Source organism: Urtica dioica, chromosome 1, assembly GCF_054948205.1.
Source record: "Urtica dioica subsp. dioica isolate 48M chromosome 1, U.dioica_male_clone48M_v1_H2, whole genome shotgun sequence".
Lineage (NCBI taxonomy): Eukaryota > Viridiplantae > Streptophyta > Magnoliopsida > Rosales > Urticaceae > Urtica > Urtica dioica.
Genome location: NC_142756.1, coordinates 5,729,266 through 5,753,276, shown reverse-complemented (window position 1 = coordinate 5,753,276; position 24,011 = coordinate 5,729,266). Strand labels below are relative to the sequence as shown.

The window sequence follows — 24,011 nt, the reverse complement described above, 5'->3', positions numbered from 1 at the left end:
GTTTCATGTGTTTTTAGAATGATTCGTGGAAGTCTTTACTCGATGGATCTTCACGCGTGTATGAGTAATGAAACCATAGATTCACTTCCAGATTAGTATGACTACTATAAAAGCCGTGTGCCACACCCTTAGTAGTCTTGATCATGCACATATCAATCTTTTAGGGTTCTTAGACGTGCAAGAAGAAGCTAATTGTTTGATACGTGTGATGTCATCCTCTAAACACTTTTCCAAAAACCTGAGTGTTTGTGAGGTATTGAGTTTGTGATTGCATGATTGTAGACTTCACATGCGTTGACATTGAAGGTGACCAAACATCGGGAGCATGTTTGAAGAATGAAATTGAGAGGGGTCTCAAATTCAGGGGAACCCTGTTTTGGTATTCACATGTAGTAATAGGAAAATGGCATCGAGACCGGTGTTGTTCATATAAGTCCATTGTTGTACTATTGACTACTTATTGATTTAGTGAATTTATTTCTATTGGGATGAGAGCCCTCCATAGTAGGTGACGTTGCACTAAATTGAGTTATCACTTTCTGTGTCATTTACTTTTACGCACTGTTATTTTAATAATCATCGCTTGCATTAGAATAAGTTGTCGAATATATTGATTCTATATTATGTGCGACATTTTGTCTATGTCTGAACATAATTTCAAAGGTGACTCGGAAAAATGAGTGAGAAAGATCTTTGCTCCAGCCCATAAGTTCATAGCAAGTCAAGCTAAATATTGACAAATTAATAAGAACATTATAAAGTAATTTTTCAGTTTCAGATACAATCGAATGGCTATATCATGTAACAAATATATGCAGCTACTATGAAAAAATATATTTTATGAAATAGAAAAGATAAGCGCATGCTTACAAGTTACAAGCATCAATGACAAAGAGAGTGTCGATTAGCCTGGGAGAATGATAAAGAGTGAAATATAAAAGATGTGGAACGCTATTATGTGTTGTTACATTATTCCTTTCTTAGGTAAATTTCATAAAGACCTCATTTGAACATGGTGATTTTCTAAATACCTTTTTTGTTTTTTTTAGATAATTTTACTGATATTTTGTATGAAACTGTAAACAACTAATAAAAAGTAAAATGAAACTGTAAAAATTAAAAAATAGTCTTAATTAAATTGTATATGACAAGAAAAAACTATAAAAATGAGGTATTTTTTTATAATAAAATAAGGTATTCGCAGAAGAAGAATGAGAAGCAAGGTGTTCTTGAAATACATTTTTTAAATGAGGCGTTTAGGTAATTTCAATTTTTCTATTTCTTTTTTGCTTTTATCAATTTTGGGTCAGCCCAATATATTTATTGGCCTGAAGTTTGGGCTGGACTTGTAAAGCCGCGATGGGTCTCACTTGCAGAAATTAGTAGATAGAATCATAAAACACAATATAAAAAGAACATATTATGTTCAACACGATATAGTTATCCTATAATTTACAACTTCATTTGTAATAACTTTAAGTACAACCTTTTGTTAGCTAGCCTGACTTTGTAAAGCACATGACACCTTTTATATTATTATACTTTTTAACATTATTACAAACTAAATAAAATAAAAAAATTCTTACTTTCTTATATATCTGATTTTATGAAATATATAAGCAAATTATTGATTTCCGTTATTCAATAATATTTTGAAGTGCAGGTATTCATACTTTTCGGGACCCAGAAAGTTTAATAAAATCAGCCAATAAATATGCAAAATATTGAACCAAGTGTTATTTAAGAAAATAAATATCTATCTTTCTTTTATAATTGGCTACTTTAATTTATATGTAACTATAAACTTTGTTTTTCAAATAACCTTTTCTAAAATATGTATTTCCACATAAAAATTGTAAAATTCATTGATAAAATCATAAATGCTACATGAAATTCAAGTTATCATTGATCTAAAAATATTTCATAAAAACGATATAGAATAATTGATAATTATTGCATAATTAAAATGAAGAATTTAAATCTAATTAGAATCATCTCCAAATCGATACCATATACGAAGTCCGCCTAAAGATTGTGATGCTTATTTATGTCACTAATGTTAGCTTTTCTCCAAAGCATCGTTGGAAAATTTAAAAAAAAAATACATTCAACCGGAGAAAATGTGAATGATTTGAGAGAAATTATGGAGGATTACATGTGGGAGGAGCCATAAACTGAAATTAGGGCCCAGTTTTTTTTTTTTTTTTTTTTTTTAAATATGGTAAAAGAAAAGTGAGATTTAAAAAAAATATTAAATATGTTTTAAGCAAATTTATAATATAGGTATAAAAAATAGTGATATTAATTTTGATGCAATAAACTTCAAAGGGTGTACGGCTATTCTGAATTACATGAATATGTGTAGAAAATAAACGAGATGATTGTATATTTCGTCTTTGACAACGGCTAAGAAATTAATGGTTGTCTTTAGCAAATGTCATGGATATAGAAACTGTACATGTTCACCAACCATTATCGATTTTTGTATCCTTTTTCAACTGCATTATATATATATTATAAAATAATGTTAAAAGACATTGGGCACCGGCCATGCAATGACAACAACGCTCAATATTGGTGAGGTTCAAAGGACCTTGAATACAATTGCAACAAAATTTGGTAAATCTTTGAAAAAAAAAGAAAAAAAAAAAAAACAAGGTCTTCCATTCACGCTAAAAGGTTAAACTCGAAATGTACAAAACGTAGCCTCTCTTAAAAAGCATTAGCAGAAATTCGTTATTGCGAGGCTCGTTTATACAAATCATCGGACCCAAAATTCAAATTCCTCTTGATCTACTCGAAAGAAAAGAAAAGAAAAAAAAAAAAAAAAACTCGACTATAAAATTAAAACTCGTAGAAACAATGGAAAAAAATGCGAATTGGGACACGGTTTACTGTGAAGAAAGATACGCAAAATAGCTTGATTGTTTTATTTTTTTTTTAATAAATAAATTTATTGTTCGTGTACCCTCAATAATGATATTCTTCTGGTTTGAAACTTTGCTCTAGTGACCCAACCGAGTTGCTCTAAGTGAGAATAATAAACGACGAAAGGTAAACTGAGTGTATTCTTTTTATAAAAAAAAAAGGGTCAAGCGGCTAAATGGCCAAATAGAACTTAAGGATTTGCAAAATAGCCAAAGTTTATCAAGTATAAGCAAAATAGCCAAGCTGCGATTATTAATCGAGGCAGGATTAAATTTAATCCAGACAAGATATCGGGATTAAATTTAATCCAGGCAGGATTAATTTAGTCCAGGGATTTTATTCAGCCTTAAAATTTAATCATCGACCTTCTCCGATCTTCTTCTTCTCAGACCTCCTTCCAGTCACCGCAATCGCACAGATCTTACCTCCCGTCGGACTCTCCGTCACGGCGGCGAAGGCGAGGAGATCAATGGAGATTCGCGACTCTCCGTCACGCTACGGCGACGAGGCAGGCTTCCTCGCTGGAAAGGTTCGTCGCCGGAGCTCCTGCCCTCCCTCGCCGGCGAGATAGTCGCCGCCGCCCGCCACATGGCCGACCACCGCCCGCGGCCGGGCCCCGCGGTGCTGCGCATGGAAGTCGAGATGGTCCTCCCGGTCGACAGAATCCCCGGCGGCGAGGTGATCGAGGGTCTGCAGAGAGTGATGGCTATTTTGACTAACCTAATGAAACTATGGCTATTTTGCAAAAGCCATAGTTTGAATTGGCTAGTTCATACCCTTTTGGAATTTTTCCAAAAAAAAATTACTAATTGAGTAACCATTCAATTTTATATATATATAAAAAAAAAAATTAATGTTGACAATCCGTTAGTCAACTAGTTTAAAATAGGCATATTTCAAATAATTAGTTTGTAGTATTTTAAAAATACAAGTGTTTTCTCTTTTAAAAAAAGTAATTCATATAAATTTTTACACGAAATTAGACACCAATAAGTTTGTTAGAATTATAATTTATAAACATAAAGATTTCCGAATTATCACTTTGTGAACTGTTAAGAAAACATACAACTACCAAGAGGTTTTGTTATCTTTACTTATTAAACATATGCGAACATGAAAGTTTGAGATGATATTTATCCACTTATGACTATCGACTAGTTCCTTCCAAAACAAAAAAAACAAAAAAAACTACCTAGCTCGTGATATAAAGATAATGGAAGAAACTTTTAGGATCATTATTATTCTACGAATCATTCGTGTGAGCGTGCCGGAGTGGTTATCGGGCATGACTAGAAATCATGTGGGCTTTGCCCGCGCAGGTTCGAATCCTGCCGCTCACGTTTTGTTGCTTCCAAACAGCCATTAGAAAATATTGTAACTTTTAATTACAAAAAGAGACTTCGCTAGAAGGAGGGGTCGAACCTCCGACCTTGTGGTTAACAGCCACACGCTCTAACCAACTGAGCTATTCCAGCTCGCTATGTGTGTGTCATAGAAAAAATATATTTTGTTCTTCTTATGGCCATTCTGTTGTATATTCCCATCACAGGGACTATTTTTTTCAACCCAATAATTGCCCTAGTGATGGCTCAAGCGTCGTCGACACTTGTCTCAGCCAATAACCTGCACAATGCACAGCGGAATAAAAGTACACGGTAACAACAATTATGCCACACTTTGAACCGAACTAACACACACGGGACAAGCCAACTTTAGACAAGCACACACGTAAGAGAACATGCACGCTTTACGGGAGCTCATCTCAATCTTTATTACTATAAAAAATGGTAAACACTCATATTATGGATAGGATACGACAATGTGATTCTCTCTAGATCACCCACATTGTCTCAATCCGTGATAATGCAACAGTAAATAATTAAAAGAACGAGCAGTTTACATCCCAAACCGCCTAGGAAACTACCTATAACCGTCCGTCATTGCCCCCATGGCACGAGCGATTATCTAATCATACAGAAAGAGCCAACGTCAAAGCCTTTCCGCGTCAAGGAGATCGTGTGTCACTCATGGAAAGTAATTGCACGTTCATCAAAGATATCCTGATAACCGTCGCCAACTGTTCGGCAACTATTCCCTCCCATGATTCTTTGCTTGCCACGTGTCAATTTTGTGCCACGACTTGGCCATTCTCCACCTGGATGCCACATTGCATCTTCTAACTGCTTTTCTCACAGTTCGACTTGCATTCCCGCGCATGCCCTGCACTACATGCTCTTGATGCCAACCGTTTTTTACCATGGCCATGCTTCCCGTGCATACCTTGATGCGGGCCGGCAACACCATTCAGTGTCATTGCGTGTCACCGGCCGAGTCACCGACTAAGGGTATAACAATACCTCATCTCCAACTGCTATTGAAATTCAATTATCAATCATAGAATGTACGTAAGGTTGCATAGATAAGAAAAAAAATTGACATTGGCTTTATTGTGTTTGTGTGAGTTTTATAATGCATTAATCATTTCCAAATTTCAATAGAGAGATTCAGAAGAAAAAAAAAATCAAGTTTTCATACTACAAATTTATAATTCATATCATTTATCCCTTGTTCATACTTCTCTCCCTGTGTTTGATTGAAAGGGTCAAAAAAAGCGAGACACAAATGAAAAGTCATACAATCTAAATTCTCAATTACTTGATAGAGAATGGTAATTTGCATCAAGATAGCTCGACAACGTAAATGTTTTATCACATAGGAACTGCCATATTAAGATACCATATATGTATTTATACACATGGGCTCCACCCCATGTGTGGACCAGTGAGTGAACGGGTCCCAACTGGTTCGAGAATTGAAATGACTGAATCTGCGCAGCTGTTGCAGAAAGTGTTGTAACAGAAAATGCGACAGTTGCTGAAATTTAGAGAAAATAAAAGATAAACGATATGAGTGCGGAATAATAAAGAGACACCAGAGTTGGTAACCCAGTTCGGCAATCCGTGCCTACGTCTGGAGGGCCTTTGCCCGGTGGAAAGCAATTTACTATGATAACGTGGTACAATAAGGATTTACACTCAACGACTCCCTCGCTAGCTACCCAACCTACGTCTATCCTATTCAACAGCAACTTAGGCTCCCCCTAAGCACGAGATCCCCTCGATTCCCACAGAAAATCTCTCCCGAGACTTCTAAACGTGTTTCCCAACAAAAACAATTGAAAAACCTAACCTCTAGCTTCTAATACAATCACCCGTATATAGGCAACAAAGCAGAGGTAAAAGACACCTTAAAACCTTGAACACAGGTCGTTCTAAGCTCAGCTAAACACTCAAATAAATCTCTCAAAAGGCGTGAGTGTAGAAGGTGAGGTGATGACCTATTTATATGAGAAAACTAGGTCAACACGAATCTTGAAGTCGGATTAGGAAGACCAGCCCATTAGCTAATTAATCCACGCTGGAATCCTTCTTCAAGTCGGAGTAGCGAAGCCCAAAAGTCAATGGGCCGACACTGTTATACAGGACTGTTACAACACAAACTGCGACACTTGTGACCGAAAATTGTAACAAAGCCCAACGCTATCCGATAATATATTCCACGATTCTATATTATTTTGCCAACATTAAATCGCCAATTAATGTAACAACAATCTCCCCCTTTGGCGTTTAAAGGCAAAACAGAATCGTACCTGTGACGAGGTGACGACGACGAAGCTTCAACACCATTATAGCAAAGTCACCACGAGTCATATAATCTCCCCCTTTTTGCCATAAACATACTTCCAAATTTGAACAACCACCAAACAACAGTTTGCTCCCCCTGAATATGATGCATCATCGTAATCTCGTTTAATGTCGAAAAGAAAATATCACGGCGTCGGAGAAAACACGACCCAAGCTCAATACAAAAGCTTCTAGCACAATGAGTGTCGAAAAGAGGTGCTCATGGTGGTGTAAATCTACTCCGGAGGTGGAGAAAAACGTTGGTACATCGGAAAAGAAACCAAAAAATTTCGGAATAAATCGCAACTACTCCGACCAGCGTCGTCAAACACGAGTTTCTGAATTCATTAACCGTTGGATCGTCACGAAATTTGTACACCATGGTCGTAACACATAAAGGTACATTCTGAACGGTGGAGATTGGATTCTGAGACTCTGAAGTCGGTCTGTCGAGTGAAAAACCAGAACAATAAAATCTGGAAATCTGCAATTTTTTTTTTTTTTTTTAATTTCGACTTTTTTTTTTTTTTTAATTTCGACTTTTGACTATTTTTTTTCGAACTTTGACTTCGATTTTTTTTTTTTTTCTTTTGGAGGAGCTAGGAAAAAAAACGAAAAACACAAAGACAACTACTCGGACGAACACTAAAATTCCGAGTTAACATGACAACTTGCACTTGAGGTAAAAAAAATATCGTACCTCAATAAAAGTGTATTCGAGCATTAATTTTCCATATTTATACTCGAATACACGTCGTTGATAGATCACGAATCAATCACACAAAGACCCACGGCAGGCCTAAGTGATTCGAACTTTGAATCGTCTTTCGTGAGAGTATCTGCAAGTTGTTGTTCCGGAGCAACATCCTCTTTTATGAAGTTACCGCATATGATAGATTGCTTGTCTTTGGTCAGGACTTTCAGAGGAGTACACGCACCGCGATTTTGTGGATCTTTGACTTTCCAAACTTTTTTCATGGCAAGAGGGTTTGACCTTGAACGTCTTTGCTTTTTCAGATCTTTCAGGAGCTTGTAACACCAGGGTTTAATATGACCCTTCTTCGCACAGTAATGACAAACCCAAGATTTTTGGCTTGCCTTCGCAGGTGTTGCAGAAACTGTTGTAACAGTTCTTAAGCCAGCAGCTTCATTCTGGGAATTTATGCTCGGGACGAATGTAGTCTTAGAGCTGGATGCTCCTCCTCTCTGATAGCCTAGACCATGATGATCGCCACTGGTTTTGCCTGTACACAAAATTTCATCAAGTTTTGACGTTCCAGAATTGAGCATTCTAATATTTTTCTTCAAGAGAGTTATTTCAGAATGAAACTTATCTTGTTGAGATCTTTCAGATTTCAATTCTTCATTTAAGGAGGCAACAGAGGCAAGGAGTTCATCATTTTCTTTTGAAGCGGTGGCAATCTTCTCATAAAGCCTTTGATTAAGACTAACAACCTCATTCCACTTGCTGTAGAGAAGTCCATAAGCCTTGGTAACAGACTCAAGTGTTAATTCTTCTTCATCTTCTTCGTTGCTACTAACTTCAGAGTCGCTGTTGTAGAAAACGTCACTAACACAACCTGCGACAGTGTTGCATGGCTTCAAATTGTCTTGAGAATCACGGGCAGTAAAAGCAAGGAAGTTGTCGATAATGTCTTCCTCTTCTGAATCCTCATCACTCCAAGTACGGGTGTTGTAGCTTTTGTTACGCTGCTTGAGGGTGTTGGCACATTCTGCTTGGATATGACCGAATCCATGACATTCTCGACATTGAATCCCCTTAGCTTTGACATTCAGATCTGTGGAAATTTCGTTGGCGTTGGATCTGTTTTGGGAACTGTCAGAGACAGTTTCTGAAACACTTCTGCAAGTGTTGTTGTTCATCATCTTCATGAATTTGCCAAAGTTCTTAGCCAGAAGAGAGATAGTCCTAGCCAAGTCTTCATCTTCAGTAAGGCCGTGGTTGTTGTCGAGGTCAGCTTTCAATGCAATTCCATGAGTCTTTGGCTCGGGATTGTGGTGCTCATCGTTCATCTCAAAGGTTCTGAGGGAACCCATTAACTCTTCCAGCTTCATTGTGGATATGTCTTTAGCCTCTTCAATGGCAGTGACTATGTAGATGAACCGCTTCGGAAGCGACCGTAGAACTTTTCTGACAAGTTTTTCCTCAGACATTTTTTCACCAAGGGCAAACGATTCATTAGACAAGTCACAAAGTCTAGAATTGAATTCACTAATCGTTTCATCTTCTGTCATTCTTAAGTTCTCAAATTTAGTAGTCAAAAGCTGGAGACGAGACATTCGTACCGTATCAGTTCCTTCATGAGTGACTTGAAGGATATTCCATGCGTCTTTGGCCACTTCACATGTAGAAATCAGCTTGAATGTGTTGGGGTCGACGGCAGCCATGATCGCATTAAGAGCTTTAGAGTTACCGCTTGCCAGTTTATCTTCATTCACAGACCAATCAACTTCAGGTTTCAAAACAGTCTCTCCGACACCATCGGTGGTGGTGGGGTGCTTCCAGCCAGTGAGGACGGCTCTCCAAGCTTTCTCGTCTAGTGATTTTAAGAAGGCTTTCATCCGAGCTTTCCAATACGAGTAGTTTCCACCGTCGAGGAGGGGCGGACGGCCAATAGATGCACCTTCTCTCATGAACTCCATCTCAAAATAAACAGATCAGTAACACTACGGATCACACTCAACAGGACCGAGTGAACCGCTCTGATACCAATTGAAATTACTGAATCTGCGCAGCTGTTGCAGAAAGTGTTGTAACAGAAAATGCGACAGTTGCTGAAATTTAGAGAAAATAAAAGATAAACGATATGAGTGCGGAATAATAAAGAGACACCAGAGTTGGTAACCCAGTTCGGCAATCCGTGCCTACGTCTGGAGGGCCTTTGCCCGGTGGAAAGCAATTTACTATGATAACGTGGTACAATAAGGATTTACACTCAACGAATCCCTCGCTAGCTACCCAACCTACGTCTATCCTCTTCAACAGCAACTTAGGCTCCCCCTAAGCACGAGATCCCCTCGATTCCCACAGAAAATCTCTCCCGAGACTTCTAAACGTGTTTCCCAATAAAAACAATTGAAAAACCTAACCTCTAGCTTCTAATACAATCACCCGTATATATGCAACAAAGCAGAGGTAAAAGACACCTTAAAAGCTTGAACACAGGTCGTTCTAAGCTCAGCTAAACACTCAAATAAATCTCTCAAAAGGCGTGAGTGTAGAAGGTGATGTGATGACCTATTTATATGAGAAAACTAGGTCAACACGAATCTTGAAGTCGGATTAGGAAGACCAGCCCATTAGCTCATTAATCCACGCTGGAATCCTTCTTCAAGTCGGAGTAGCGAAGCCCAAAAGTCAATGGGCCGAGACTGTTATACAGGACTGTTACAACACAAACTGCGACACTTGTGACCGAAAATTGTAACAAAGCCCAACGCTATCCGATAATATATTCCATGATTCTATATTATTTTGCCAACATTAAATCGCCAATTAATGTAACAACAAGAATAATAAAAAAATTAGTAAGTATAAATGCATAATTATTAAAAATTAAAATAATTTCATCTTAATAATAACAATAAGTTTACTAGTAAAGACATAGAGTTGCTATAGCTCAGTTGATTATTGCCGAACTCAAGTAGCTAAGGCCAAGGGTTCAAAATCCCACATTTTGTGGTACATTTATATCCACACAAATATACTCATTCTTTAACTCGATCATCTTTAATGCCTATATAAAAACTCCAAATATCTACCATTATATTTTTTTTTTCTAATTTTCATCATTTTAACTCTTCCACCTACTAGAACTTTGTAATTTTTGTTGTCATGCTCGTTTTCATTAAGAAAATCGCACACAAGTTTCTTCTTCTTCTTATGTTTTGCCATTGTAACAAAATTTAATGGTTTTGTCATTGCAAGGGATGATGTGAAGGAAAAGCTTTGATGAGAAACTAGTCTTAGCATTGATACTTCTTGGCATTGAATATCCAGGATTGATTTCACTTGAATAAACTGATAAAAGATTGACGAATTCACAAGGAAAAAATTACTAAGAACTATATGCTTGTTCTATTAAATTATCAACTATACTAACTTCAATAATATTCTCTAGCTCACGGATGCTCAATGCTTAAATTATCTTTAGTAGTAAAGAAATTATTAATTTTAGTGGTTCACAAAAATAGTAGTGTTATTGCTAAAATAAATCTTAATGCACATGTTTCTTTAGTGGGTTATGCCAGATGATGCATGTCTGCACGCAAATGATCGCTTATTTGACATCTAACAATTTACAACTTCATAATGCCTCTTTTGAATAAGAAGAAATTCATAATCCCCTTAAACACTTAAACTTACAATAAACATTCCAAACGATTTAAAATACAACACACAACACAAAGTCTCGAACCGAGTGTATATCCACTTGACTCGACGTTTGGGGGCAATAGTTGGCAAGTGAATAATATCAAAGACTTGCCATGTCATAAAAAATCGTCTCACCACTTAGTATTTAGCACAATTTTCACACACGAAGAGTGGATCTCGACGTATGGCCAGTTGTAGTTCAATCGGAGTCATCAAACACCAAGTCCACAAACTCCTTATTCATGAGCTCGGGATGCACGGGAGGATGATGAAAAACTTGCGAAACCGCGATGGCAAAGACTGGTTGGTCCCAGCCAATCTCCGGAACGTGATACCAATCACGGTCTCGAAAGAACGAGACACTATTCCCGGAAGGAAAATTAACCTCCTCGGGATCAGGCTATGTCTTCCTGACTACCCGAGGATCAATCCTCAAATTTGGCCTCGACGGTCCACCCATTTCCTATGATATCACATAAATAATTCCTAGCATAAAGGTCCGAGCAAACTCACAATGCAAACTTTTAATATAATTTTGCAAAAACTGGGCAAAACACATGCATTGTGAACAAAAAATCACAGAAAATAGTGTATAAACAACTTACCCAAGATATTTGAAGGCGTAAAGACTGAAAAAACTAAGATTTTGGTCAAAAAGAGGGTCGGAAAAAGTGAGAAATCGTCGGAGAAGCAAAGAGAGTGAAACACCAAAAGTCATAGGAAAAGGCAAAATGAAACCAAAAACTCGGACTGGGACTTATATACTCGATGGGCGAACGGTTCAGATGAAGCATATGAGAGACGCTTCACAAATCTAACGATCGATATGGAAAATTCGTTTCGTTTCAAACGAAAACAAGCGTGAAACGACGCCGTACTCCACTAATTCCCCTGAAAAGAAAGGAAATGGTGGAAAAATATAAACCCACCTCGGCTAGTGCCGAGAAGATCAAATAGTGAGAATGAGTAAAGTTTAATTGAAGAGAAGATTAGACTGAATAGTTCTTACCATTTTTGCTAAAATACTAAGAAATTGAAAGGCTGTTGTTACTCAAATAATCCAAAAAGACTAAAAGAGCCCTTGGAGTGTCGAGAACAAAATGAATCCAAACTAGAATTCGAGTCAAATAAGCCCGAGAACTCATGAAAGATAAGGAACGACTCGTTCATAAGTCAAGAACAGCCCTTACTAAGCAGAAAGAAGAGAAGCTGATAGGTTAAAGACTAGTCAAAACAAATCAAACACGTGTAAATAAACATAAACAAAATGCTCACATTGATAGTTATGACCAAGGAAAGCACGAAAAGTAACCACCCACTAAGCGCACAAACGAAGAGCAGCAGAGTGGTAACCGTCAGAGCATGGGATTGATCACCCCATGTTATCAACACAAGACAACTATAAATAGAAGATGAACTCAATGAAGAAGGGGCAAAATTTTATCACGAGCAAACTTGTCATAGCTTTTATTTCTCTAATCCCCTATAATTTACTTCCTTGTACGAGTTTCGTCTGTATTTTGGAAAAGTCTTGCCTAAACACTTAGCCTTCTCGGAACTTTCATTCTCGGAACACAGTGTATTTTGTGAGATATTGTTGTACTAATTTTACAGGTCAACAATACTAATGGGAAACAAATGTAAATATAGGAAGATAACAATATTTTAGATTTACCACTGAATTACCAATTGTACTTTGATATATTACCATTTTGTTGTTTAGTATATATTTAGTCTTTATTTTAGGTGTGTCTGTTATATTCAAGGATTGAAATGCCGACAGTCAATGGTCTAAAAAATCAGAAATTGCGTTGGCCGACGAGAATCGCGACGGAAAAAATGTGGAAATTTGAAAAAATTATGCTGACGAAAATTGCGGTGCCAACGAAAATTTCGATAAAACACGGAAATAATGTTGCATAATTTTAAATATAACAAATAAAATACATGCTTCATACACACACATAGTAGGTTCGAATTTCAATTCAAGTATCCAACACACGTAATAAGGTCACACATCATAAAAAAAAACCAGAAACAAAAGATCTAAAACACATAATAGGTTAAAAAAAAGATAAGTTCAAAACACATACGACGTTCAAAACATATAAAAAGAGTGAATAGTAGCTTGAGTGACGGTGAGGTTGATAGTAATCCAGGTTCGTGCTTGGAGATCACAGTAGTCAGACAATATCATGTGTCCCTCATAGTTAGATTGGTAGTTTAAGAGATAGTTGTTGTAGTTAGACTGATTATCTCCAACAACATTGCAGAGGACGAGATACTAAGGAATGCTCCATGAAGCGTCTCGATCGTATATCCAACAATTTGAGGTGAATCATCATCTACGGTGTCCATGGGGGTGGGGACGGGAACATGGATATGCAAATGCACTGGATAAGGACATGGGTAAGGATACACATACGAACCTTCATCGTAGGATTGAGACGATATTTGATCAAACTACATTGAGCCAACTCATGTGAGTTCAGAAAAAGAAAAGCAAGGCAAAATTATGGCGTCAGGCTCATCAGTCTCTTTTTGTAAGCTTGTGCTTGAGACCTCTTCTTTTGCAACGGAAGCTCTGGCAGCGAATCGCGCTTTCGAGAATTTTTTGTTGTTTACCTAATTAGCCAATTTCGGTCTCAGTTCTCTATCTCAACATGGCCTAACGTGGTTACAGTTACAGAGACGCTTTACTTTGTTTTGTGATTGTTTCGGCTTGTTGTTGTGAATATGAGAGCAATGTGATGTGCTGTTCGACAATGTTGGTCTCAATTTGTGGAGATTTTCGGGATTGTAGTGTAATGAGTCTGAAAAAGCGTGATTTGAAATAATTACATAGTTTCGAGTTTGTTTGCTGTGGTGTTTGTGGTATATGGGAAAGAAAATGAGTGAAGTTTTTGAACCTTCATGAAGTTATGAGTTGATGAAAAAAAAAATTAAAATCAATTTATTGCCTCCTTGAACTTTAGAGTAATAAATGAAATTGAAGTCATTTATGGTGACAATTATTGGCAGGTTTGGCTCAAACCTTAAGTAGGTTAGAGGCAAAAAGACTCATTTAATCTAAATTTTTTGTTATGGACAATTTGTTTGGGAAAATGACATGAATAGTATTTTTAAGTGCATCATTTCAGAAATAACTACAAATTTAAATGATATAAAAATAGTTTATTTTTCAAGCTATAATTAGTTATTTGTGATTTTTTTTTTCTTATTAACGAAACTGTAAATAATAAACAAACTTATATTGAGCCTAAAACCAGTACATAAATAAATAAAAATGATTGTACAATATTAAAATAATTAGTTTTGCGATTAAATTTTAAACACATTTATTATTATCATGAAGAGAAATTTAAATAACGCATTATCACATACAATTTCCATTATTTTTTTTCTAAGTAGAGCAAAAGAAAACAAAGGCCTAATAGGCTAATATATTATATATGTGAAATCATAACGAAAGCCCATTATTATATTGTTCCTAAAAGTTGAATAGTCAAGTAATTTTTTTCAAGATATCCAATTTTAAAATCATTGTTCATGGATATCTCACTTCTCAATTCCCATGTTAATTTTAAAAACGTCATGAAGAAAAAAAAAACTTATTTATGAAATCGCCAATTTTTTTTTTGAAATATTCAAAGAACCACCACACATATTTGTGGAATTCCCCCCCAATCAATAAAAACTCAAAATGCGGAGACACTAGACTAAAAGCTTGAGAAATTGACAACAATAATATTAATTGTTTATCATTTATAAAAAAATAATAAAAAATCAAATATTAACATATTTAGTATTAAATATGTTACGAAATCACTTAGTTCGTGATTAATTTAGTACTAAATGTTTCAATATTTGACTTTTGATTGATTTTTGATAAGTGACAAAGATTGATATTATTACTTAAATGTGTCAATATTATTACGGTTAATTTTTCAAAACTTTTATCCTTTTAATTTTTAATTTTTTTTATAGGCCCCGCTAATTTCTCCAAATATCGTGTGGAAAATTTCACAAAAAAAAAATGGTGAAAAAAAAAGCTGACTGGGATAGATCATAGATGGGTGTGGTGTTGTGGCTATCAGCTTATGATATTACCTTACCTCCGTACGAAACAGAGAAGATGGTGGGTAGTGGTGGGGACTCACCGCCTCTTCTCATCTCCACTATCCCTTCTTTTTCTCTCTCTATACATATACCTTGTAATGTAATTTTCAACCCCATTTTTTTTTTTCTCTCTTTTCTAATATTATTTAATAATAACTCCAAATTGTTGCCTAATTGGCATTCAACTCGAGTACGTCACCAGCTATTTACAACTTCCCACTCACGTGCTGATTTCGCTTCGCTTCCCTCCTATTCCTCTCCCTTTACTCTTTCTCCGTTTCCCAAGTATAATAATAATAATTTAGTTACAAGTACAACTTACAAGACGTAACAGTGTTATTCGGTGATACTTCACTAATTGGTGAAGTTTTTATTTTTATTTTTTTATGTACCGTGGTAAATTGAAATCACATCATCACATGGATCATATTTGTTAGAGTGATGCTATTCGGCCGATTCACGAGCCCGAACGATCCACTCACGTGATGACACGTGGCAGTTTGTTGCCACGTGTCATCACGTGAGTGGATCATTCGGGACTCGTGAATCGGGCCGAAAATCAATTTCCTATTTGTTATTGACTATGTTTGGTTCAACTTATTAAGCTTGATTTTAGCTTTTTCTAAAAGTTAAATCATATTCAAGTGTATGGTAAAATTGCTTTTTCTAAAAGTTAAAAAGCGTTTTTGAATATTTTAACTAAAAAATTAAAAGCTACAATTTGTAGCTTTTATACGTAGCTTTAGTTTTTGGTTTGTAGTTTCTCTCTCTTAACTTTTATTTTCTCTTATACTAACTTTTAATTCTAATTATCTTTATATACTTTTATCAAATAATTTTTTTGACGTCACCAAAATTTATAATTTATTTTTTACATTTTATAGACACCCACTTTGATATATTTTTTATATACCAAAATATATCTTATTATTATTATTAATTACATTTTATATAAATAATTATTACAAATAAATATTAATATATATTTTACCAAACACTAAATCAGCTTTTGTTAACAACTACAACTATTTTACAATAGTTTACCAAACACTCATCTGTTTTTTAAAACAACAATTTTTTCGTACATCTATTTTAAAATCACTTTTTTAAAAAGCAAAGCTATGCCAAACGCAGCCATTCTTTCTTCGCTTCTGAATTCTGACACGTGACGAAAAGCTATTATATAAATATTATAAAGATAAATTATAAGAATTCTCCCTAAACCCTGAACTCTATAATAAAATACTCATTTATTTCGAAAAATCCACAACAAAATATCTAAATTTTGGTTTTATTTGACTTTTGCCATTTTCGTCAAAATTTGGCCGTTATCATCCATTAATTACTCATATTTTAGTCACGTGAGACTTCGAATGAAGTTAGAATGGTATTCTTTACCATATCAAATTTATTCTTATTTATTTAATATATATTCATTATTTATTTAATATGTTTTATTTCTTGCCGATATCTTCTAATTTTCATTTCCATGGCTTCGATCCTCTTCCTCTTCCTTTCTGTCTTCTCTATCTCCTCTTTTACCTCTCACCACCACAAGTACTCTTTTTTTTTTATTATTGAAATAACTCTCTTTTTCAGCTTTATATCTGTTATTTGTTACCAAAACAAAGATTAGATCAGAACTTTAATAGCGACGAGAGATCGTTCAAATCGAGAGTAGTCTATGCGATGATAAAGCAAGAATTCATCTCCGAACAAATCATCACATTCTCGCCGTCGAGATCCGCCGCCTCTAGAACATACTCTCCGCAATCATCGTCGTCCAACTTCCTAGCCTCTCTTCCGCCACAGATGGTTGGAAGGAACGAGTTTAGGGTTGCGCCAACGACGTGAGGCTCACGATAGGTTGAAGGGACAGGCTCAGGGTTTTCATGGACGTCAACAAGAGCGTTTTGGCTTCCAAGAGCCGGTTCTTCGTCGATAAGCTCCGCCGCGAGCGCTGCGTCGCACACACGATCAGGCCAAAACCCCCCATTTAACACAAAAAGAAACCATTTCCCTTGTCTCTCGACTCACCCAAAGAAATCTCAGATTCCAAACCCCCATGGAAATCCATGAAAACACCACCCATCCTGGATTTCGACGACGTTGCGGTTGGCGAGTCTGTACACATATTCAGGACTTCTCTCGGAGTAGGACGAACAGACAAGGATACATGGCTTTAAGTTTTCTAGATTAGAAAAGAGATAGAGAAAGAGAATAAATATAAAAATAAAAAAGATAAATCTAAAAACAAAATGCTACGAAAACGAAGAGAATAGAGAAATGATATAATGATAATTTCTCTCATTCGAAGTCTCACATGCCTAAAACGTGAGAAAACGATGGATGGTAACTGTAAAATTTTGGCGGAAGGGGCAAAAACCGAGGAAAACCAAAATTTAGATTATTTTTTTGTGGATTTTCGAAATGAGAGAACACTTTGTTATCGAACGGCGATAATTTTTGTAATTTATTCTTATTATAAATGTTTTTTGTTGTTGCTGTGGTTTTGATGTAAATATTTACCTAGACTTTTTAATAGAGGTGTAATTTGAAGAATCTATCGGCTAGGCCAAAAGAAGAAACATGTTAACAAAAAAATCTTGCTTTATAGTATAGCTTCTAATTACATAGCTGAAGAACAGAAAAATAAAACAAGCACATTGGAAACCTTGTAGATTTTGTAAACTGAAATAGGTAAAACAAAATTTTTTTTTTTTTTTCTGATAAAAGCTGACTCTCCGTACGGCTTCTGGTTATCCCCCATTATAAAAATAATAGTAATTCAATTTTCTTTTCTCCACCACTTCCAAAATTAATCTGATGTAATCTTGAGCGGACTTTCATAATTTTTCAGGAGAGAGAAAAAAAGCCAAATATTACAGCTGGCATGGTCACAAGACTCACAACTCACAAGTTGGGGGATCAAATATGCAGCCGTAGAATCCAAATCTCAGCCGTCCGATTCCGTCAATAATTTTTTCCATTACCGTACCAAGAGAGTTTGGGCCCGATCGCATTCAACCATACATGATAAGGATGCATATAATAACGTAGTCGGTCTTTTAATTTATATTATTTTATTTTTTTAAATGAAAATAGTCGATCTTATCATATATATATTTTTTTTCATTGTTCATTTTCAGTTATCGATTTATAAAATATTAGTATAATAAGGTTAAGGTATATAGATAAAGAAAAATTAAATTCAAACCCCTCTTTTTTACTCTTTTTTATGCACACTATATTTCCAATTAGAAAAGAAGTACCTTCTAATTAGCAAATTATTCAAATAAAGTTAGTGCACTTTCTTAATACTTATTTCAGTTCATATAAGCTATCAAATTTAGAAGAAACCTTGTGTTTAGAAAGATGGCACACAGTCATACTAAAACGGTAGTGTAGTGTTTCACCTTTTTTTTTTTTTTTTTTTACCGAAGAGGTAACATCAACAATAGTTAAGACGAGCTCGAAGAAGCATTCACAAATCAATTTACGAGTGCACACATCTTCTTCTTCAATCAGTCCCCAATATATAAATACATCTCTCTATCATCCCCAAATTCGAAGGTTGATCATATTATCTTATTTCCGTGTTCAAAAAACAAAAAATACATATATATTATTTCTTAAATCCTTCACCCTCAAAATCACCAATCACCATACATCTCTCAAATAGAATATTTTGCCTCAGAATTTTTCCAATGAAGATATCTTTAGGTTTACCTCAATACCATCGTTCACGTCATTTTAGATTTTGAGAGATTCATATAAAACTGCGAGATCGTCGATGTCCATAATAAAGTTGGAAGACAAACGTAAAAACCTATACTCAACCTCGAGGCCGAAAATATTGACAAATTTTGTTTCCAACACCAAAAATATCCTATTGTATCATGCCAATTCTTTCAACGATTGGCTGTTCGTATTAGAATTCAATATATCATCTGGTCGTAACTAATTAGGTTAAACTCGTGATAAAATAAAGTAAAAAAAAAATAGAATAATGCATATATATTTTGCAAATTATTATTTTGACATGATTGAATATAGTAAGAGTAACAGCATATGCCTATGATTAGTTTCTTCCATGTTCCAAGTCCAACTTCCAACTAGTAGGATATTCGTGTTATTTTAGAAACAATTAAGGGATAGTTTTGTAATTCGCTTTAGTTGACATAGTTGGCCCCGAAAATGCCTTTTTTTTATTTTTTTTTTTGTTTTTTTTTTACAGCTGAAATGAAACCCGAAGAAAGTGTTTGGTAATTGGTAGTAGTAGATTGGGTTTGGGTTTTTCTTTTTCGGGGAGAGAGAGAGAGAGAAGAAGAAGAAGAAGAAGAAGAAGAGTACAAGAAAGAAAGGAAAGAGAGCTGCTTCAAAAAAAAAAAAAAAGAAAAAACAGAAAAAAGATTCGAGGAGATAGTCGTTCGTTTATTAATTGGTCGGAGCTGAATCGAAGATCTGATTTTTCCTTTTTTTGGGTATTTGCTGGGGCTTTGGAATTCAGGTTTTGTGAGTTTCGGACACATGGGTAGATAGATAGAATTAGAAAGGCGTGAAGAAGAAGTGAAAGATTCCGATGGAAGAAGGCGGTGCTCAGATGATGGTGATCCATCATCAGAAACGAGATCTGCCGAGTTTCCACCACCACCACCCTTCGTGGAACCCAAACTCCTGGGACTGGGACCCACACCGATTCCTCGCCACCCCGGCGCCGAGCCACGACCACCCTCCCCTCCCCCCGAAGCCCCGCCGCGACGACGACGACTCCGCCGCCGTCCTCCGCCTCGACCTCGCCGGAGCCCTCGCCGACGCGCGGCCCTCGAAGCGCGTGCGCTCCAACTCCCCGGCGTCGTACCCGATGTGCCAGGTGGACAACTGCCGGGAAGACCTCTCCGGCGCCAAGGACTACCACCGGCGACACAAGGTGTGCGAGGTCCACAGCAAGTCCACCAGAGCTCTCGTGGGCTCTCACCCGCAGAGATTCTGCCAGCAGTGCAGCCGATTCCACCTCCTCTCCGAATTCGACGAGGGCAAGCGCAGCTGCCGCCGCCGCCTCGCCGGCCATAATCGCCGCCGCCGCAAGACCCAGCCTGACGATCCCGCCTCCAAACTCGTCCTCCCCGCCGACCGCGACGTCCTCAACCTCCTCGCCGCCGTCGCCGGCGCCCAAGGTCCGTTCCCGTACAACTCTAATTTCACCCCCTCTCTCTCTATATCTGATTTCGTTTCTCGCTCCGGTTCAGGCAAGAGCGAGGGATGGCCATCTCCGCCGGACAAAGAGCAGGTGCTTCAGATTCTGAGCAAGATCAACTCTTTGCCACTTCCGGCGGATCTCGCCGCCAAGCTGCGGAACTGGATCCCGGAGAACCCCGGGAAGCCTCTGTCGGAGTCGACGATCGAGCTCCTGAGCAACAACAGCGCAGAAAACAAGCGGTCCCCACACACGGGGGACGGGAGCAGCAGCAGCTACCAGTCCCCGACGGTGGTGGAGGACGCCGCCGAGTGCCAGCTGCAGCTCAATCTCCCGCTGCAGCTCTTCAGCTCGTCGCCGGAGAACGAGAGCCGCCCTCCGCCGCCGCCCCCCTCCGCCGGGAGGAACTACTTTTCGTCCGACAGCAGCGTTTCCCCGCCCTCGGCCTCCTCGCCTCCGGTGGTCCAGAAGCTGTTTCCGATGCAGACCATGGCCGAGTCGGTCAAGTCCGAGAAGATCTCTCCGCCCCCGCCTCGTCCCCTCGCCTCTCGTATCCCCTTCGATCTCTTTGGAAACGCAAAGCCCGCCGCCACCGATGCCGTCTCCGTCCAGTTGGGCTACGCCTCCTCCGGCTCCGATCGCTCCCCTCCCAGCCTCAACTCCGAAGTTCAGGTGGGTTACACTTTTTTTTTTTTGAACTCTTGACTTGTGTTAGGTTTCGGACTCATGTGTTGTCTCTTTTGCTACCAGGATCGCACTGGAAGAATACTCTTCAAACTGTTTGACAAAGATCCCAGCCATTTCCCCGGGACGCTGAGGAATCAAGTACGCAGTGGCTGTTTGTTTGTTTCGTGGCAATGAATGAAACCTCATGTGCTGATTGTATTTGTTTTTGGTTTCAGATCTTCAATTGGCTGTCCAACAGTCCTTCGGAAATGGAGAGCTATATCCGGCCCGGGTGTGTCGTGCTCTCGGTCTATCTCTCCATGCCGACTTCTGCGTGGGAGCAAGTGAGTTGTGGATGTTGTGATGCTTTTTTTGATAGCTGATATACTTTTATTGTGGGGAACGTTTCTCTGACGCCTTTTTTTTTTTCACAGCTTCAAGAGAACTTGCTTCAGCATCTCACTGCATTGGCGCAAGGCTCGGCTTCCGATTTCTGGAGAAACGGAAGGTTTTTGGTGCAGACCGGAAGGAAATTAGCGTCTCACAAAGACGGTATTGGCTCTAGTGTCCTAATTAGCGTTCTTGTACTTTGACATTTGGTGTTACTTACGAATGAATTTTTCAGGCAAGTTTCGGTTATGCAAATCGTGGAGATCGTGGAGTTCCCCCGAGTTGACCTCAGTCTCGCCTTTGGCAGTTGTGGGTGGGCAAGAAACCTCCCTGGTGTTACGGGGAAGAAATCTTAGCAATACCGGCACCAAGTAAGCTCAGTATTTGTGATGCTATTTCAACGGTGATGTTTTTGTTAACGTTGTTCTCAACTCATTTGTTTAATTATATTTGCAGGATTCACTGCACCTTCATGGGTGGTGGTTACACGACAAAGGAGGTTAGGGAATCAACATGCCGAGGCACCATTTATGAGGAGATAAACCTCTGCGGTTTCAAACTTCACGATTCGTCGCCCTCTATTCTGGGCCGTTGCTTCATTGAGGTAAATGTTAAATAATTCTTGTTTGTTTTTTTTTTTTCCTGCTTGCTTACTTTGTTTCGTGTCATGAACAGGTTGAAAATGGATTCAAGGGAAATAGCTTTCCCATCATTATAGCCGATGCTACGATATGCAAAGAGTTGAGCATTTTCGAGTCTGTTTTCGATGGGGAAGGCAAAGTAAGTGATGTTGTAACGGAAGATCAAAGCCACGAAGATGAGCGACCCAGGTCGAAGGAGGAGGTTCTTCACTTCTTGAACGAACTTGGGTGGTTGTTCCAACGCAAAAATGCCTCTTCTTTTCCCGAGGTTCCTCGTTATTCAGTCGGCCGATTCAAGTTTTTGCTCACGTTCTCCGCCGAAAGAAATTGTTGTTCCTTGATCAAAACGCTTCTGGATATCCTGGCGGAGAGGACCTCGGATTCAATCGAACAGTCTAACGAAGCAGTGGAGATGCTCTCCGAGATTCAGCTTCTGCACCGGGCAGTGAAAAGGAGGTCCAAGGCAATGGTTGACTTGCTCATCAACTACTCGGTAGTAAACTCCAGCGATGGGTCAAAGATTTTTATTTTCCCACCAAATCATGTCGGGCCTGGTGGGATTACACCTCTTCATTTGGCTGCTTCGATATCGGGCTCCGATGACGTAATTGATGCTCTGACAAATGACCAACAGCAGGTATATATATATTTATTTTAACAAGTTCCCCTGAATTAAGTCAATTTATTGAACTGATAAATATAAACACCCATTTTCCATAAGATTTTTAACATGTGAAAAATCATAAATTATTATTATTTTTTTTTTTTTGAGAACATATGTTAAATCATCCACGGCTTGATAAGATGTTACAGATGCCGTGGTTTAACTGCTAAGAAATTGATCAAGTGGGTTTACGAGTGTAATTTTCCTCGCACGTTGCCTAACATTCTTCGATACTCGATTTAGATCGGATTAAGCTCTTGGAATTCCCTGATGGACGTGAATGGGCAGTCTCCGTACGCCTACGCCTCGATGACGAACAACGAGTCTTACAACAAGCTCGTGGCGCGCAAACTCGGCGATAGAGTGAACGGCCAGGTCACGGTCACGATCGGGAACGGGAACAAGCTTCCGAGGAGCGAGTTCATTCGAAATAGAAAATCTTGTGCCAAGTGTACGGTCACGGCGAGAAGGTACCACAAGAGGGTCCCGGGTGCCCAAGGGCTGCTTCAGCGTCCGTACATCCACTCGATGCTCGCCATCGCCGCCGTCTGTGTCTGCGTTTGCCTCTTCCTCCGAGGCCTTCCCGACATCGGCGCCGTCGCGCCTTTCAAGTGGGAGAACTTGGATTACGGAACGATATGAAAACTCGTTTACCAAAGTTGTGGGTTTTTTCAGAAGAAGAAGAAAAACGACGGTGATCTTTTGTTTTTTCTTTATTTTTATTTTTTTAACGCACGGAGTTGTCGTCGATTGGGAATCGATACCACCGGCGGGTCTGGGACCCGCTTAATTGAACAGGCAATCGTCTCGGTTCCTCTCCGGCTTTAGTATTTCTTCCCCTTGGAAGAAAAAAAAATAGGTGATTATTTCCCTGGTGTATTTTTATTATTTTATCATTTTCCCCCCTCGTTGAGTGTTAAAATTATACTTGTAATAAGACCAGCGTAAGTACGATATTTATTGGTTTGAGTCGAGCTTGAGAAAGAGGAATCGGGGTCGGGTTCGCGATAAATAAATCGGAGTCTGCAAAGCCACAGGTTGATGATGATGATCATGATGAGGATGGAAGAGGAAGGCCTTGAAGAAGAAACTGTGCCTGCTCAACCAGATCTACTGTTACTGAAGGTTTTTTTGACTAGCATCTTTTTTTCTTTTTTTTTATTATTTGTTTGTTGTTAATTACTTAATTTATGTCCTCTGTTCTTCGCCTCCCCTTTTTATACTGTATTCCCCTACTCAAAGTTTGATGGATATATAGAAAGCCCCTAGTTACTCTGTAAAGTTGTTCTGGAGATCAGTCACCGAGGTGACACATATATCTAAATAG

At 38.1% G+C, this 24,011-nt stretch overlaps 1 protein-coding gene and 2 non-coding genes across 3 annotated transcripts; 2 read left to right on the top strand and 1 right to left on the bottom strand.

The window, feature by feature from the left end:
• Positions 1-4,186: 4,186 nt before the first annotated feature.
• On the top strand, positions 4,187-4,268 carry TRNAS-AGA (transfer RNA serine (anticodon AGA)). Its single transcript has one exon. It is a non-coding gene; the product is annotated as a tRNA-Ser (tRNA).
• Positions 4,269-4,329: 61 nt separating this feature from the next.
• Positions 4,330-4,403, bottom strand: TRNAN-GUU (transfer RNA asparagine (anticodon GUU)). The gene has a single exon. It is a non-coding gene; the product is annotated as a tRNA-Asn (tRNA).
• A 14,942-nt stretch (positions 4,404-19,345) lies between these two features.
• Positions 19,346-23,965, top strand: SPL14 (squamosa promoter binding protein-like 14). Its single transcript, XM_089608442.1, has 9 exons — positions 19,346-20,303; positions 20,376-20,995; positions 21,074-21,148; positions 21,226-21,333; positions 21,424-21,541; positions 21,615-21,750; positions 21,836-21,983; positions 22,055-22,657; positions 22,928-23,965. Exons 1-9 carry the CDS (start codon positions 19,709-19,711, stop codon positions 23,324-23,326), a joined length of 2,802 nt encoding a protein of 933 aa, XP_089464568.1. The 5' UTR covers positions 19,346-19,708; the 3' UTR covers positions 23,327-23,965.
• Positions 23,966-24,011: the final 46 nt, after the last annotated feature.

What these genes read in the sequence shown, in the direction of transcription:
- SPL14 (XM_089608442.1), top strand. Translation starts at nt 19,709, where the DNA reads ATGGAAGAAGGCGGTGCTCAGATGATGGTGATCCATCATCAGAAACGA. An exon ending in CCGGGACGCTGAGGAATCAA is followed by an intron (nt 21,149 to 21,225) that starts GTACGCAGTGGC and finishes TTTTGGTTTCAG; the next exon opens with ATCTTCAATTGGCTGTCCAA. An exon ending in CGACTTCTGCGTGGGAGCAA is followed by an intron (nt 21,334 to 21,423) that starts GTGAGTTGTGGA and finishes TTTTTTTCACAG; the next exon opens with CTTCAAGAGAACTTGCTTCA.